Raw genomic sequence first — 17,986 nt, forward strand, 5'->3', positions numbered from 1 at the left:
TGTTGCCACACAGACACTCTCCTGGAAACTGTGATTGTGGATGCTCCTGGCTAGATTTGTTACACTGTACATTTTCCAAGTGTTGAAAATGGAATTTACACTCTGTAATGTGATGCTTGGATGAGCTCTGGATGTTTATAGAGTATCTCTTGGCCTGATTCAATTTGGTGAGGATATTTGTAGCTGTGCTCTGTAGAAAGAGGATGAAATTGTATTGATTTATTCTGTCCTGATTTTGTTTATACAGAGTTCACAGTTGTAATTTAATTAAAATCCTCGAGGTGTGTTGATATAAAGCCTGTGTGATGAATAGAGGTGGAGTAAGTCCAGTCAGAAGTGGTTACTGAAAGGAGAAAGTCAGGAGGTTGGTAGTGCTGTGTGAGATGTGAAGCTTTTTAATTACCTCTTAAATAAGCTGTGCTTGGCCCGTTCTGGTGCATAAAACACTGTAGGATACACCACAGCCTAAAATAAATCTGAGACTAAGCTTAGAACCCGGGTTTGGTTCCAGATTTCAACTCCGAGTCCTTAGCCATCACTAATGATCATAAATTCACATAAAAAATGTGATCCACATAAAAATTAAGCTACAGAATTCCCATTCATATCCTGATATAACAGCATTGCTGTTATAATTCTTTGGATATGCAATAAATACAATATAATACAATTAAAGAAATATCTGCAATTTGTAATGTGTTAATGTCCTAAACTGCTGCTGTGTAAAATACAACAGTAAATGTTTCAAACATCAGCCACTGATTCATTAGACTTTTAATTACTTCAATTTCAAAGAACATAAAAAATGGTTTATTGATCAGAATGGTTCACTGCCAATCCATAAGTCATGCTGCTGAATCAGTTATACTCTATATCCATTAAAAAAAAAAAAAAAAACACCTCTCATTATCCACATTTTTTACTATTGTTCCATAGAGAGCAACAGGTTAATACAACATTAAATTAATAATCCAGGTACTGGAAACAATTGCAATAATCTTAAAAATAAAAATATTTACATTGTAATAATTAACACATTAACATTTTTGTTAATTATATTTATTTTAATTTATAATTTTTTCTGTTTTTAAAATTAATTAATTTTTTTAAAGTATTTTATTGCAAATGACCATTTACTACAAACAAATCATATAATTTTCAATAATCAATATTAAAATAACATGAATATAAGCTGCATTGTTTGGTCATTGTTTGGAAGGATGTATATACATCTGATGCCTAAAGCACTAGTTCAGACGCTCGTCCGTCTGTAAAGAATTGAGATTTGTAAGATATCACAAAACAACACACACTACAGTATAACAACAAAAGCACTGGTGCATCTAATTCTATTTTTTGTGTTTCTATTGATATCTTTGCATTAATACAGTAAGATTGTATGTGGTTCATATTTGGAGTTATGAGGTTATAAATAAAGGCCTAGACAAAAAGTAGACAGGCTTATTTGAGAGACTGCATTTAAAGTTAATCTCCAATTAAACAATTAATTATGTCCTTAGTGATTTCCTGAGTGTCCATAGGTCTGTTTCACACAATATTTAGACAGCTGCACAAATACAACATTTACAAATGACAGGCAGATGAGGGACACACACATTCACCAGATACCATTAGACACTGCCAGAGGCAGAACATGAACTGTGCTAAACTATCACAAAAATATTAATAAAAACAACGAGAAACATTACATTTAAAGTTGGAGTGTAATTACTTGGAAACTGAGTTTTACACACGTATTGAAAAGGTAAAAGGATGCGGCATACGTCACATCTCATAAACTGGAGATTCCTGAGTAGGACAAATGGTATTTCCCAGTTTCCGACACCTCAACACGGCATAAGAGCCTTCTGGGAAACTCCAGAACTCCAGATTATATCTACAGCCCAGCATCTAAACATAACCTTCAGTCTCACACATTTGATTATTTACATATAAACACTGCCGAATCTTACATACTGTACTTTTTTATTTTACATTAATAACCTAATAATAACCAGTTTTATTTTATGTAAGAACATTTCTGTAGTTTTTGGAAGCCTCGGTGTGTAATAAAGAATGGAAAGATCCACACTGACATAAGGAATTATAGGAATAGGAAATTGAGAGAGTACAGAATTACTTGGAAGCACAGTTCTGAAGTGAGTCAGAGTGGTTTGTTGTGATGAAGTGATGAGTGTGTCCTGTTTACTTGTGCGAAAGTGTAGATGCAGCGTGGGGCGGCTATAAACAAGATCACGTGAGATATCTAGCAGCAGAAAAACTGAAAAAAACAAAAAAACAACACAGCTTCCCTCATAGCAGAAATCACAAAATCACAGTAAATCTTTCAGCAAATATAAATCTATTACTGCTTATTTCTAACTGCTGTATATAAGCCTCTATAGCCACCTGCTTTTTACATTAGCATCAAACATTTCATGACTAATTTGAACAATATGTACATTTGACATAACTGAGCACTACAATAAATAATCATATATCAACCATTTCTCCTTTTGAAATAATTTGTCTCTTTTTTTTAAATGTGTACAACTTTTATTTTTAGCACTTGAAATAAAAATATTTCAATAGTAAAACAAATTAAAACAGATTACTCCTAAAAGATAGCAATGGTTCATATATAGTTAATCGTTAGAAGAGCTCAAATGTAGACATCATTTTAAAGCTCTGGCTATCGTGTAAAATGCAGGAATATTTTATAATGGATAAAACAATATAAATTGTTGTTAGTAACATGAAAATAATTATAAAAATGAATATAATGCAAAACTCAATTTTTGGCGCACGTTTGTATTTCTACTTGGGAATACTTATTTTTACCTTTACTTATTTTTCTCAGTGAATCGTTTGAAAAAGTTTATTGTCAGAAATTATGAGCTTCTATGAGCCATTTGGATGGCTCCCTTATTGTAACATCAAAAAAAGGAAACCTGTATAGAACCACCCTGGCACCATCCCTAACCCATCAACCCCCACCAGAGACCCACCCACTAGATCACAGTTAAAGAAACGACATGTTGGTCCTGCTGGTTGAGAACCTTGGATAGTACACAACAGGATTAGCTAAACAGACTTTGTCTGACGGAGGGATCTGTACCCACTAGGGGTGTGACGAGATCTCGTGGCACGAGATCTTGCGAGATTAAAACGTGACGATATTTCTCGTCAAGCTTTAACCTGTCTCACGGGGGAAAAAAATAGGTCAGCGTGGACTTTTTAAGCGGGATCTGGCAACACAGCAGAAGTGCAAGTCCGGGGGGGAGGGGGTGGAGGAGATACGTTCTGTCATTACTAGGCCACCGCGCTCCGCAAAACCAGCAAGCTGATTGGCTGTTTTCTCCTGAGAGAAAATTGATTTGGAGCTTTCATTTGGCGCCCCCTGTAGTGCAGTACCCCTATGCGTCACATAGGCTGCATACCCCCTTTTTAAGTTGTAAATCTGGCTGCATTTTGGCTCCAGTGGAAACAATAAACGGTAACAGAGTGACCAACAAGACACAAACAATATGTAAATACTGTAAGTAAATTCTACACGTGACTGTTTCATAGGCAGGTGTACTAATCCCTGTCTGTACTGTATTAAAAAAATGTTCTTTCTCTTTGCAGTTCAAGCATAATCTTAATACGACTGGTTACGTTTATGCATAGTTTAATTACAAGAGATACAAGAGTTAAAAAACACAAACCATAGTCTTAATATGACTGGTTGTGGTTTGCACTTATTGTTTGCACTATACAAGACTATTTTTTATTTTTATTCTTATTTCTATTTCTTATAAAATCAATGTGTGAGAGAAACCAGTCTGTTAAGTGTGCGTTATAAGATTTTGTCAAATAAAACTCTAGTTTTCAAGCCATTTTTCATTTTTGAAGTTTTCTTTAAATTTTTATTTTTAAATCTCGTCTCGTCTCGTCTCGTTCTCGTGAACCCAGTATCGTGTCTCGTCACACCCTAGTACCTACTGTCTGTGGCAAGTCAGCAGATGGGGGAGATGTAAGAACATTCAAATAATGATTTTTGTGCTTTTATCGCAGTTAAGTGTGAACTAGTTGGTTCATGTTTTGCCATTTAGCACAAGCTAACACTAACATGGCGTGGCCAGCAAAAGCTTATTTGCATTAAAGTGACAAAGCCCTAAAATATTTCTTTCTGAAAGGATCTGAAACTGGTAAGAATTGAGCTGGAGAGATCTTTTTATGTAAGAGTGATATTATTCAAAGAACTTGATGAACATGTTTTGTATAGAACATAGACTATTCTATTCTAACGTGTAAAAAGAGGTATAATATGTCTACTTGAAGATTATTTTACCTTCTTCTGTTTTTATTTCATTTTTATCTCCTAACAATTTTAAGAAAAGGTTTCATTCCTTCAGAGATAATATTTGTATACAGACATAGATAGCAACTGTAGTGGTCAGGATAACAGCTGTATATAAACAGATGTTTATATACATATACACACACAGATATAGCAACTGTAAGCCAAGGCTGCATACAAAAGGACTTAAAACATGCATATGCAATGAATAACATACTTAAAAAGCAATACAGCAGTGTTTATAAACAGGTTGTGTAAATATTTACAGGCTGAATTAAGCTGTTTTATGTTGTATTGACATAAGGGCCCCTTAAATGAAAGTGTTTAGCCTGTTGTATAAGTTCAATTACTTTGAATGAACGCTTCATAAGAGTGTTATTTATGGAACAAAGCCTCGTCAGGTTAGTTGAGGTCCCCTTATTGTCATTACAAAGTCATTTAATTCACAAAACATCTTCTAGCCTCTTGCCAATAATGACATATGTTGTAGGTTTATAAAAAACACATCGTGCATACACTTTGCATTTCATACTCGTCACACATGTGCGGCAGTAAACCAGAGTCATATTTTTAAGAACAGAGTCCTCGCGTGGATGAGAACTGAAAACAGAGAGCGCATCCAATTACATAAAACACCACCACCAGAGCAGCCCAGATGTTCCTGCAGAAAAAAAAAAAACTGGTGGGAAATAGACGGGACGGGGCAAACAAAAACATTTGAACACCTACCAAAGCAAACAAATATATTTCAGAGATGCAGCGGACCTCTCCACACATGGCTCTATTAAGTGTGTTTTGAACGAGGTTGAAGGAAGCAGCCTCTCGTACAATTTACACAGCCTGTAAATACTTCTCCCCATTACTATTAAAAGCTCTCTGTGACAAACATCAGGAAATGATCCTCTCCAATCACTAACTCTGAAATATGTGAGGGATTAGATAAACTCCAGGCATGTCAGCAGCGTTCCTGCATCACCACATTCCCAGCATTAGCAGATGTGGGTGATTACAGCTCATAGAGTTCATAATCAGACGCTCACTGTGGTCACCTTGCTTAGTCCATATACATACTTCAGCACATAATATCACTTTAATATGTTCTTTATCTCAAACCGATTATATACACTAAAATTCCACTCACTGGCCACTTTATTAGAAACACATAGTTTATATTTGAACTTACTGGCCACTTTATCAGAAACCCCTACCTTGTGCTTCCATTCACTGGCCACTTCATTAGAAACACTGATCTTAGTTTAACTCGCTGGACACTTTATTAAAAATACCTACCTTATACTTAAACTCACTGGTTACTTTAATAGAAACCCCTGACTTGTCCTTCCAATGGCCACATTATTAGGACACCCTACTTTTCAACTAACAAGTAGGATGTTACAGTTAACGTTCTTAGAATGTTCCATTTGTCAGGTTTTCTGGATGTCCTTTTTTTATTTAACATGTTTAAACGTTCTAGTAACATCGCTGCAATGTAACTTGTGAAAGTGTTTTATTTGTAAGTTTTGGGAATGTTTCTTTTAACATTTCCTTACATTTACTAAAATAGCTATTTGTCCACTGCCATGCACCGTGATTACACTTTGGGCGCGCGTTTCCATGGAGATCCAGGTAAACACAACAGCGGGTGGAAATGGAGGAGCTACTGAACAAGATATGACCAAGAAAGACAAAAAAAAAACTCATTGGTCTTCCTGTTTTTTTCAATGGCAGTCCAGATGTTTTATCACTGAGTAGATGTGTGAACTATTTTTCACAAGACGTCCCCCTGAGAAACTAATCCCCTCCGGATAGGGCTATAGATGTATTATTTCATTATATTCTATAATGTTACAGAATAGCCTTTCTGGAACCTTTTTAAACCGTTGCTAAACATTCTTATAGCGTTCTCTGTTAGCTGAGTTTGTACTTCCACTTACTGGCCACTTTATTAGAACCCCCTACCTTTTATATACATGCAATGGTCACTTTATTATAAACCCTACCATATGTTTGAACACAATGGCCATTATATTAGAAACCCCCATCTTGTATTTTCACTTACTGGTCACTTTTTTTTTTTTAACACTGACTTTGTGCTTCCACTCACTGGCCACTTTATTAGAAACAACTACCCTGTACTTTCACTTACCTAACCACTATGTTAGAAACTCCAACCTGGTATTTTCACCCACGGAACACTTCATTAAAAACACCATTATTTTACTACTATTTGGCCATCCAGATCCCCATCTATAATAAACATCTGCCATATTTGCATACAGTTATAGAATGCAACCCATATTTCCAATAAAAAAGCAATGAAAAAAATGCATTCCCTTTTAATTAGAAACAAATACTACGCCACCTAAGGTGTGCTAAAGCATTAAACACAAAATAATGGCTGATTCTCAGAACTGCAGGTTAACATCTACTCTCATACTTTTACTTCCCACTGCTAATCCATCTTTCATGCTTTCTATCATTACAGAGGTAGAAAAGGACCTGGCCAAGCTGGCTGAACAGGGGAAACTGAGCCGAAGTCCCAACAGCCCCCACAACCGTCCACTGCTGTCCTCCAACCTGCACACCTCCAGCAGCAGCCTGCCAGTACCTGGCCTCAGCTCAAGACCACAATCACCCAGCAAAACCACCGGCCTTCCGCTCCTCAGCACCAAACCCACCTCCCTGACCATGAGCCGCTCTCAGTCTCCTAGCAACCCCAGCAGCCGAGCCCAGACCCCCGGCAGCCGAGCCCAGACCCCCAGCGGCGCACGGACCCCCAGCAGGCCTCTAACCCCAAACAGCCTAATGATGCGGTCCCTGCCCACCACCAGCCACGGCAACACGGAGCGCGTGTACGGACGCTCCAGGAGCAGACCCGTTACCCCAACCGGACAGAAATACACTCGACCTCTGCTGACCCCTCCTGGCCTCAGCAGCACAGACAGCTTCAGTTTCAGTCTGCGCAGCACACTGTCAGAGGTATTACACTTACACACACACACACACACACAAGTTAACAACTCTACATATTTGGCCCTATGTTTATTTATTTATTTATTTATTTTATTGAGTCTGTTTGTGTACTCAATACTTTTAAATCAATAAATACATACTGATGGGGCTCCGAGTGGTCCAGCAGACTAAGGCGCTGCCACTATGATAGAGAGATCGCTGGTTCGAATCCCATTCATTTACCTTGCCATCAGCTGCCGGAGCCCTGCCACTCGCCAATGCTGCATCAGCAGCAGTTCGAAAAGAGGTGGTGGCTGACCTTATGTATCGAAGCATGTGCTACTCTTGGTGTTGGGGCACCACTAGTGATGGGGGGGGGGGTCCTAATGAGTTGATCTGTAAATACGAATTGGCTTATAACAGGCCACACAAGAATGGTCAAGCCAACCACTAACAGGAGTGTTTGTAATATCACTAACAGGATACCCATGTCAAGAGAGCATAATCCATTCAGTAGCTAATGACACTCTAAGCTCCACATTGCAGTTCTCTATGGGGACTCATATACTTTTATAACTGTTGCCTGTGTTCCACAGCACTTTAAATGTAGTTAATTCCAAAAAGTACAGTATTTTATATGGAGACACATGGAGAAATTTTATTAAAGAGGCCCTGCATGATGAGGCATTACCAAATTTGCCTGGTAAAATTAATATAGCATCCAGTCCTGTCCTCCAACAGTGTCAGTCTTAGACCATTTTTACTGAAAGATGATTGGCAAATACACTGATCGGAACATGAACTCCTTAATGTTAAAAAAATTTATTTGTTGGGTCCACACACAAAAAAACATGTAAAGCTCTGTTTTCCAGTGTAGAGCAAATCCAGAGCTTCAGCAGGGATTTCTTTTCAAATGCCAAGTGAAAACACAGACCATCAGGTGGAGAACGTTAAAAACTTGGCTGTGGAAACCCCATAAAACTCAGGTCACTGATGTGAAAATCACCGTGCTCGTTGTTATTCTGTTGGCTGGTTTGTAAAACTGCTCAACTAGCTGGAACATGAGCTGCTGTATCCATAGGAGTCTGGGAGAAGATCCAGAGCAGTGGCTATAGGTGGAAATTTAAAGTGTCTAGGGAAGATTAGAGTAAAAATCCAATATTATTATTGCATCTCCTTTCTTAGCATTATTTTTCTGGTCTAAACCTTATAACTGGATTTTCACAGTTTTATTTTCTTAAACTGTTTAAAAATAACCCAGTACCTCCTTACATTGCAAGAACATTTCATGATAAATGAACCAATTACGTCCAAAATGACTTTGAATAATAGCAAAATGTTACATTAAGATACCCAGGGATTAATATGTGCCAGAACAAGCCAGACTCAGGTCTGGCACCTCCTAGATTGGAACCAGCAGCTTATTCACCTGGTGAATGCATTTATTAGATGGTCTGTAGAGATGTACTAGGAAACGATTATAATATTTTAAACAAAGCAAAACATCTAGGAAAGAATGTTTAATGCTTAGGAACCTCATTAGCACACTTATTAATCATAGGATCTGACATTATAGGGAAACTTCACACTGGGATATGTGTGTGATGAACCTCTTAAATGATCATGTAATCATTTTTTTTGTAATCCAGAACCTCCTGTTTAATCCACTGACCCAACAAATCCATCAGTTTCTGTTGTTATAGGCACTCGCAATAGGTGAGAAAATGTGCTGTTTTTAAGTGTTATTTAGAGAAGAACTACACTGGCATGCTAAATGTTATGTGACATAAAAAAGGTATTGTGTCCCATGACTTTTGCCAGGGTGTTCTGCATTGAATGTGGATGTGCTTTAAGGACGTCTGCAACAATGCTACTGCACTGCATTATGGTACGCAATGTAAATTCTAGTGTACATTGTCTGTACACTGCATTTTGTGATGCGTCATGGGTGTTTACATAAAATGTAAAATGTACCAATGTGCTGTTGAAATTTATAACAGCACTACAAAATGGCTGACTACATATAGTGCACTATTTCTGAAGTAGGGAGTGATTCCAAATGCAGCTTTAGGGTGTTTTCACACCAGCACGATTCACTTGTGGTAAGAACGTAATCCAGTTTCAATCAGACCCAGCTATCAAATATACATCTTTTACTTGAGCTAAACTGCGGATACGGCTCAGTTTAATCTGATTTATTAGCCAGATATAGCTAATTACCACAGCTAGGAACAAAGACTGTCTCTGCTACTCCATACTAAGCAGTTTCACACTGAACGCTGCATGTGCTGCGTTCACTACTCACGGCACCTCAGTTTACTATGTGGACATTTGCGCTGCACTCCGTGTTTAAAATACTATGTTTGAAAGCACAGAAGAAAATATTCAGCATTCTTCACTCTTAGATACACGTGCTGGAACACAGAACCTTCTTGCTTCATTTACTTTACTGCTCCTGAGCCAGGCTGCCAGGCAGCCAGATCTGACCAATCAAAGAAGATATGTGCTTGCTTAATGCGTGATAATGTGCTTTACTGGTGAGCATTTTTGTGCGTTTAGGCTTATGCCTGTGTGAAACCAAACCAAACAAAGGGAGAAAATGCTCCAATAAACTCAACAACTGATCCAGACCATAGAAACCAACTACAGGTGTGAAAGCCCCCTTAGACTATATATTTTCCTTTCAGTGGAACATTTCTCTTCAGAATGCTGTGTAATTCAAGACTAGGCTTAAAGGGTTCCCTTGGGGTTTTAAAAAGTTATAAAATGTCTAAAATTCAGTTATTCAGTTTAATTTAGTCAAGTCTTAAATGTTTCTGTTTAATTGCAAGTAGGTTCTGTGTTCTCTGTGTTTCTGGGAGTCACTAATGTTGATACATGGCAATTAAACTACAAATCCCATGATAACTACAAGCCAAATACATCATCTGATATCTACTACGTTACTACCAAAGTAATGCCTCTGTTGCTAATTCAGCTGCTTCTGGTGACAAAAATGGAAAGTGTGTTTTCGGTAAGACTTGGGATGACAACAGTGATTTTCACAGTTGGTTTTAAGCGGTCCCCAGTAATCAATATTAAGCTCACTGCAAACTATGCAGGAAGACCATCCAGTTAGGGAACTTGATTGTAAACACACTTGAGTCTCACAGCAAGGCAAAGCAACACCAGTTTGCCATGAAAAGCCTCAGCAGGTTCAAGCCATCATGCAATTTGACACAAGCATCCTATTAAGTGCCACACTCGAACTCAGTGAACTTCTCAGAACCACTCGTTCCACTATATATTCTTGGGTAAGTTCTTATATGTGGTTTTAAAAAAAAGCAATTATATATAAAACCAAATAAGGTTCCACTATTGTTAAGATTCAAACAACCCCTTCTTTTTGCTTTGATTGTACCTTTAACTGTACCCAAGTTACAGTTATCAGATATCATTTTTGCTTACCACACTAAAGATATCTTGCATTACGTGTCTTTAGAGACTCTTTCACAGCAGCTCTGTGAAATCTGAAGCTCTTTATTCAGCACTTTATCCTTCGCAAGCAGCAGTTTCACTGTTTAGCTACATTTTTTTTTAACTCCCCTTAATGGCTCCCACAGTTAGTGCCTGTTAAGAGAAACATCATATCGTTGAACATTTTTTGATGTGAACCACCTGGTCTCACTGCTGCTGAATTAAGAATGGTTTCAGTGAGAACGGGACAGAATTATCCACTGGTGTGCTTCACAAATCGGATGTGTAGAGACCCAAGAGAACGGCAGACAATTTGTCCTTCTTTTCTGCTTTCCTGTAATTTAGGCCTGAAATGCATCAAAAGATGCATGACTGCTTCCTCTGCCCGGTAGGCCTCAGACCTCCATCACCTCACAGTGCTGAAAAATGAGAACGCATAAAAGCTCCTTAGAAGGGAATGTGGGGCAATTTATTTATTAGCGTTTGGCCCGGAGGATCCGACTCCGAGGTGCACTTAACTCAAATGAAAATAAAAACATCTGTAGAAGTAATGGGCCCGACATGCTCACTCGCCAGCGCTCTACATCTTTGGTTTGGACCTCCGGAGAGCCCCAGAGATGAAGATGGTGCTGTAATGTGTAATGTGTGCAAGTTTTGATCAATCGCTCTTTTCCACAGGCCAGCACATCGTCCCACGCAACACCACGGCTCTGATTCAGCGCTGCAGAAATAGAGCATTAGCTATTTTTAGTGCCTCTATGTCTTCATGTTTTAATGGACAAACTGTATTTAAATAAAAGTTCCTCACAGTCAATGAGCAGCCCAACAAAAAATATGTTTCATTATTTTTTTTTTGTATAAGCAAAGCACTTGTACAGTACGCCAAAGCAATGCCACAACAGTTATTTTGAACATAAATTTAAGTAGTGCTGTTTCTGTTATTTTGTCTCACTGTCATTTTACAGTTTTCTCATCGTTTGTGTGTGGGCAGGATATAACCACCACTATCGGGTTTATGTTGAGTGTCATACAAAAGTTTTGGCAGCCCTAAATAAATATCATATTTTCTGAATTTTCTGAAGAAATAATATATATATATATATATATATATATATATATAATCATGGAGATTCACTTACTTCAACAATCAAGATCAAACTTCAGAAAGGTCTTAAATAAATATTTAAATAAGGCAGATTCTTCTCTCTTACCCACTATATATAGACTATTAGACTGTTTATAAATAGTATTAAATGTGGGAGTGTCATAATTTTCCTCCCAGAAGTATATATTAATTAAATTGTACGAAAAAAAAGAACTTTTTTCTGTTTTATTTGTGTCAAATTATTATCTCTGTATCTCAATGTTGTTCAAATAAAGATCAAATTATATTCAAAATATGTTTAAAAAATCAAGCGATTTAAAAGAGATTTTTCGTACTGTCACTGGGCAGTTCCGTGCATATACTGTATGTATTTTTTTTTTTCTGTGTTTGTGTGTTCGTTTGTGTAGGATGAGTTCTACCAGCAGCTGCAGGCGGTCAGACAGCCATGGCTCATCCCCAGTGACACGGACAGTGACTGTCTGGAGCCTCCAGAGCAGGACAAATGTGAGAATCATACAAATTCACCAACACAGTTTATATTCTACTGTAAACTTATTCATCACCAATGACCGCCACTTTCTCTCCGTCTCCGTCTCTCTCTCTCTCTCTCATTTTTTTCAGTTGCTATGGCTCATCATTTGCATTTACATCGTTTTCTTTTCACTCTGTTGCATTCTGTCAATTTTTCAATTTTCTTAAGTTTTATTTTGCTTCCTCTCCTCTTCTCACTCTTGATTTGATCCTCTTTCTATCTTTTTACGTTGCACTCCTTGTATTTCTGACACTCTTTTTGTTTCTCTCCCTCACTTTCACACTTTCTCTCTTTTTTCTGTTTTTATCTTACAACCTCAGTCTGCAACTTCTCTTTATCTTTTTCTCCTTCTCACCCTAAATATTTTTTTCTTTTTCCTTTTACACTCGTCTGTCGTCTCCTCTGTCAGAAACGCTCTCTATCTCTTATATCCTCTATCTGCCTCAATATCTCTCTGCAGAAGAAGAATGCTCGAGAGATCTGAGGACGGGTTTATCCTCGTGCTATTACTCACAATGCCGTTTAGGATTTGGCAAAGCAGGCGATTCAGAAGAGACTTATTAATATCAATATTTAATCACCCTCCTCTTTACAATAATAATAATAATACCGCTTGTGTGGAGCTGATATTAACTGCCTCCACCACAGCCTGCCAGAACTTTTTATAGCTCCTCTGTCTCCATGTCTGCGTGAGCACGGGCCGCACCTTGTGTGGTTTGGAGGCTGAGACGTAGCAGACACTTTGATTGTGTTGATACTGTCTGCTGGATTATGTCTTAAGTTTCACTTCGAGTGGATATTTTGAAAGATTTAAGCGTGCAGAGAGTCATTCTCTGTCCAAATTATCGTTCGTCATCACTAATAAATACCGCGGGCTTCCAGTTTTTTTCTCTGCGTGAACGCACCAGGGCTGGAGCTGTGCATCCTTCAGGAGCCGTTAGTCTTTTAACGATGTTAATATTGGTTTAAATCAAAAGCTCTGGCCCAGGACAAGTGGCTTTAGGTTTGTGCCTTACGTAAGAGAGATGCATACTTCTTGCTCCATTTGCCTGCGTGTGTGTCTGTGTGTGTGTGTGTGTGTGAGTCTGTGCGGACAGTGGGTCGTTTCTTAATCTCCATACATGCTGCATTATTGTGGGTTGCTCAAGTTTACAGCATTGCTAGAATAAATGATCCTAGAACTTCTTGTTTAGAGCCAAGCCTGAGCACCCCCCCCCAACACACACACACACACACACACCTCAAAAATCCACTTAATTTATTATTAAATATCATAACAGCATCTTGTTTACCTCGACTGACCCTTCTTTTCCACTAAAATGTGGAAACATTCTCAAATCATTGTTGAGTCATTTCACCCAGTAAACAAATGGTCCAGATCTGCTTCTCGATCAGCGTACTGGGACATCACTTAGGCCAACTTTTAATAGAAGTCATGGAGCAAAAAAAAATCCAATTCAAACAAAACATTGTGCGAGCAACGCAAGCCTTGCAACCAAATGAAACGTAACCGCACATGACAGTCTGTCCAAGGGACCAGGCGTTTGCTCTGCCAGAAGTCAAATCTCACAGAAATGAGCAAGTATATTTTCCTAATAACCTCTAGAGTCCAGACAACTGGTGCAATCCTTCCAGTGCAGTGTTTTAAAGGGACATGAGCCATGTGCTACAAAGCCACGTTGGCTGGCACTGCCAACCACAAGACAATGTGCACAACCTGACAAAAGGAGGTTAGGACATTTTCACATTTATAGTTTGTTTGCTCTGGTCTGAATACTGAGCCCATTTATTCCAAATAATCATTGTCTTCAGAAATGCTCAATTGGCTAAATGGGGTTGGAGTTCAAACTTGCAGAAATGTAGTTCTTTAGGAAGACTACAATTCTAGAGCAGTGTTTCACCAGCCTGGCAATTGAGGCATACTGCACTGCACATTTTTGTGTATTCCCTGCTTTAATACTTCGTTGAATCAGTTGTGCTGGGTGCAGGCACTAAAATCTGCAGGGTTATTCCCACCATGCCCATAACATGAATCTGAAAAGGAGAATGCACAAGTATGTAAGTGTGCCAACATGAACTCAATAATCCAATCATAATCAGATTTCTGTTTATTTGATTATTAAGGCCAAGAAATCTGATTGTGAATTTGATAGAGAGCTGGATTTTACTCAGTAATAAGATAATTCAGGATTCTCAGCGCATGTATATGCATACTCTGAATTATTTTGGTATTCAGTCTGTGCATGCATGCAAGCAAGCATAATTCATAAATAGTCTTTAGCATAAATTGTCTTTGCAGAAATATAATAAAGCTGTAGCAAGAGCAGCATAGAAACCATAAGAAATATTTGCTAGAAAACCTAGGGCAGGAAAGTTAAAATTTATGTAAAGCTGGAGTGGTCTTATTATTTCACTAATGATGACTTTCACTTTGGACATGTTACTGATACTTTCTCTACTTTCCCTACTCCTTTATATTTTGTGTAGGTATCTTGATATCTATTTTATTTTATTGTTTTTTATTTTTATATTTATCTATTTTAACAATTGCTCTTTGGGTGTAACTGGACTCTGGGTATACAATTGCGTTCCACCTCATGTGCCACATATGATGTGAAATGACAATAAATTCTTCTTAAATCCTTGAATGACATTCAGCAGACGCCATTTTCCTTGTTGTTTTCTTTGAAAATATCCGTAGCTAGTTTTTAAAGAGGCTAGAACCTAAATATACATCAAGCTTAGATACTGCTTCATGAAGTCAGTATGGATACCAACAAGAAAAGTGCTAATTTAGGAATTCTTTGAATTCCAAGACAGCAAGTGATTCTGCTGTTCAGACACTCAGCCATGAATGACACGTTATAACTTTACCTGTAACTTTTACAACTCTAAAACTCAATGTTGTTTATTTTCCGATTTAAAAATGAAAATCAGATTTAAACCAGAATACTCTAGCAGTCTTAGGCTATTGAAACCCACTGTAAACACTACAAAAATAGTGAATCATTTTGCAATTCAACGTCATGAGCCATCAATTTCTTTTAATCTCTTCATCTGTATATGTCTGCAGGTAATCCGAGTGCAATGAGGGACGCCAATAAGAGATCAGTGTTTTCAGGTGAGAATTCATTGCATTTTTGCTACAAATGACTACTTTTTCATTAGATGTGTGTGTGGCAGACTTGCATGAGAAGTGTCAAGCCATTTAAAGGATTGTCTGTGTTCAGTGTAATGGTCCCTGGCTGTCCGTCACTGACCTCATCTCAGAGAAAACACTTTAACGCTTCACTCGGAATTAGGCATGAGTGAGTCAGACGCCTTAGCCTGGGTTTATAGAGCTGCCTATTATTACCACAGTTATAGATACAGCTCAGCCAGTCAGTCTATGGCACTGCAGGCTTTAGCATGGTGCCATGTTGTGGAGAGAAGCCGTTTGATGCCTGTTTCCATTGACTCAGGCTGGTGCCGCTACAGAACGCGGCGGCGTGGCGAAGAGTTGTGCGGCCTGTCTGCGGCAGGCGGCTGAGATTTCACTGCACTAGATGGCAGGCTGTGACCTCATCTACACTCACTAACACACACACAGGCAGACAGAGTCACATATGCTATAAAATACTGCGTTTGGACGGATATTTCATACACCAGTTCATTTTTCCACTTTCATGTTTATCTTTGACATGTTCAAATATTAAAGGGTGTTTTCATGGTAATTACTGCTGCCATTATTCTTATTAGTGGTGGAACTAGTCTGAAGGCCGTCGCCAAGAAACTGATGTTTTTTTCTTTCCTTATATTTAACAGGCTTATAATGACCGGCGACCGAAGATGTGGACCCAATCAAACACTTATGCAATCTCACGGGGCATTTTGAATATTGTGAATAAACCAGAGACGCACTATTTTTATAATTCCTATAAAATAAAATAAAGATTGTGTACTTTTTTCCACAGAGGATAATATTTCTTAGACCCTGGCACATTTGTATGCTATAAGTACGAATACTTGAAACTAGCGAATGTAAAACGTTGATGAGAATGACATGTATCTGCTTTTGATTTGCCTTTTAGCATGCTTCCCATTGCAGATTTACGAAGAAAAAAAAAAACAATCACATGGCCTTGCATTAATGGACACGTTGTGTATATGATTTCATGTGCCAAATGGCTGGAATTGGAGGAAAAATAGCTATTTTGATATTAATTACAATAACAATAATATCAGCCTGTATGGCACTGAAGGGAAAAATGAATGTTACACTGTCGTTGTCTTTAGTCAAGACTAGAGAAGCATCCTTACTGCAAATCACTGCCCTGGATGTCTTCAACACAGCACTCTTCAATTTCCTACAGCAATGTATGTCAAAGCAAATGTCTATAACTCTACAGAATTGTATAGATTTATTTGATTTTTATACACACAAAATATACATTAAATAAATATAGCCTGCTGCAACTTATTGTATGATGCAAATTAAAATGATTTATACACGTCAGTGTCCATTTTTTCCGTTTTGTTTTCCTTCGCCTCTCCGTCGGTCCCTGAAAAGCAGTTCTGCAAATGTATTTAATACGTAAAGCAATTCAACTCTCTGATATATTAGAGCACAGTGGCAGATTCCAGCTATTTTGTTCCTGGGTAGGAAATTGAGAGAAAAAGATTCTCGATTCTCATCTGAACAGCTTCCAAATCACATTGGTTTTTAACCAAGGCTCCAGCACCGTTGAGCTGTTGCTCCGTGGTGGCATATTTTACCACAATCACACGTTTGTGTGACATTCGCTGTGTATTCTGGACGACTTACTCCTCTTAGAGTCCATTAGCTCTCTCAGTTTCTCCATCAGTATGACAGATGTTGTGTTCGGAGAAACTGTAGAAATCAGAAAGCCCTTGTTTTGTGGTTCACGCTGCAAGTTCAGTGCTGGCTGGTGTGAAAGTTCAGTGTTGCTCAGTTATATTTATTTAGCTACTTTATGAAGATTATAATTGCAGGCTTACTAAATCTTAAAAAAAGGTTCCACAACGGTCACAAATAAATGAGCTAGTGTAAGTCTGTTTTACTTTTATTAAGCTTATTACAATAGATAGCGGCCCAAAGCAACTTGTTGAAAAATGCTGGTCTTGCCCTGTAATGAGTGTCAATGAGCGGGAGGTATAATGTAAAACTCCCTGAGAGCATTACGAAAAAACACTGTGAAGAACCAAGATTTAAAAAAGAAAACACCATGAGAAAATGAGAAAGAACCACCATGTCTGAACCCAAGATTCCCAGGTCCCCAGGTCACTGACATGGGGGTAAAAAAATACACTGTTAGAAAAAGTGTAAAAGTGTCCATGTACATTTTTGTGCCTGAAGATTTTAACAGTGTAAATGTACCCTCAAAGGTTGCTTGCAAAACCAAGCATTCTAATGAGAAATGGAGAATTGTGAGTTAAGCCCTACCATAGATCAGTTACCCTCCGCCCAGAACCATTTGGCCCTGTTATGTACTTTAACAATTAGAATTGTGATTATAGTCAAAGAAGGAGTAATAATAAAACTTCCTTGGAGTATAAGGAAGAACCAAAGGAAGGAAGCAATCAACACTCAAATGTAAAA

General features: G+C 38.1%; 1 protein-coding gene across 2 annotated transcripts in view; it reads left to right on the plus strand.

Annotated features, from left to right (window-relative positions):
• Positions 1–16,877, plus strand: part of c1h8orf34 (chromosome 1 C8orf34 homolog) — a 166,745-nt gene extending 149,868 nt beyond the window's left edge. For both annotated transcript variants that reach the window (XM_015606949.3, XM_049485830.1), the window contains exons 12-15: positions 6,828–7,321; positions 12,263–12,359; positions 15,461–15,508; positions 16,192–16,877. In XM_015606949.3, the coding sequence (XP_015462435.1) occupies positions 6,828–7,321; positions 12,263–12,359; positions 15,461–15,508; positions 16,192–16,199 (647 nt within the window). In that variant the 3' untranslated portion in view covers positions 16,200–16,877. The remainder of the gene's footprint in view (positions 1–6,827; positions 7,322–12,262; positions 12,360–15,460; positions 15,509–16,191) is intronic.
• Positions 16,878–17,986: the final 1,109 nt, after the last annotated feature.

This window comes from Astyanax mexicanus, chromosome 1, assembly GCF_023375975.1.
Source record: "Astyanax mexicanus isolate ESR-SI-001 chromosome 1, AstMex3_surface, whole genome shotgun sequence".
NCBI lineage: Eukaryota > Metazoa > Chordata > Actinopteri > Characiformes > Acestrorhamphidae > Astyanax > Astyanax mexicanus.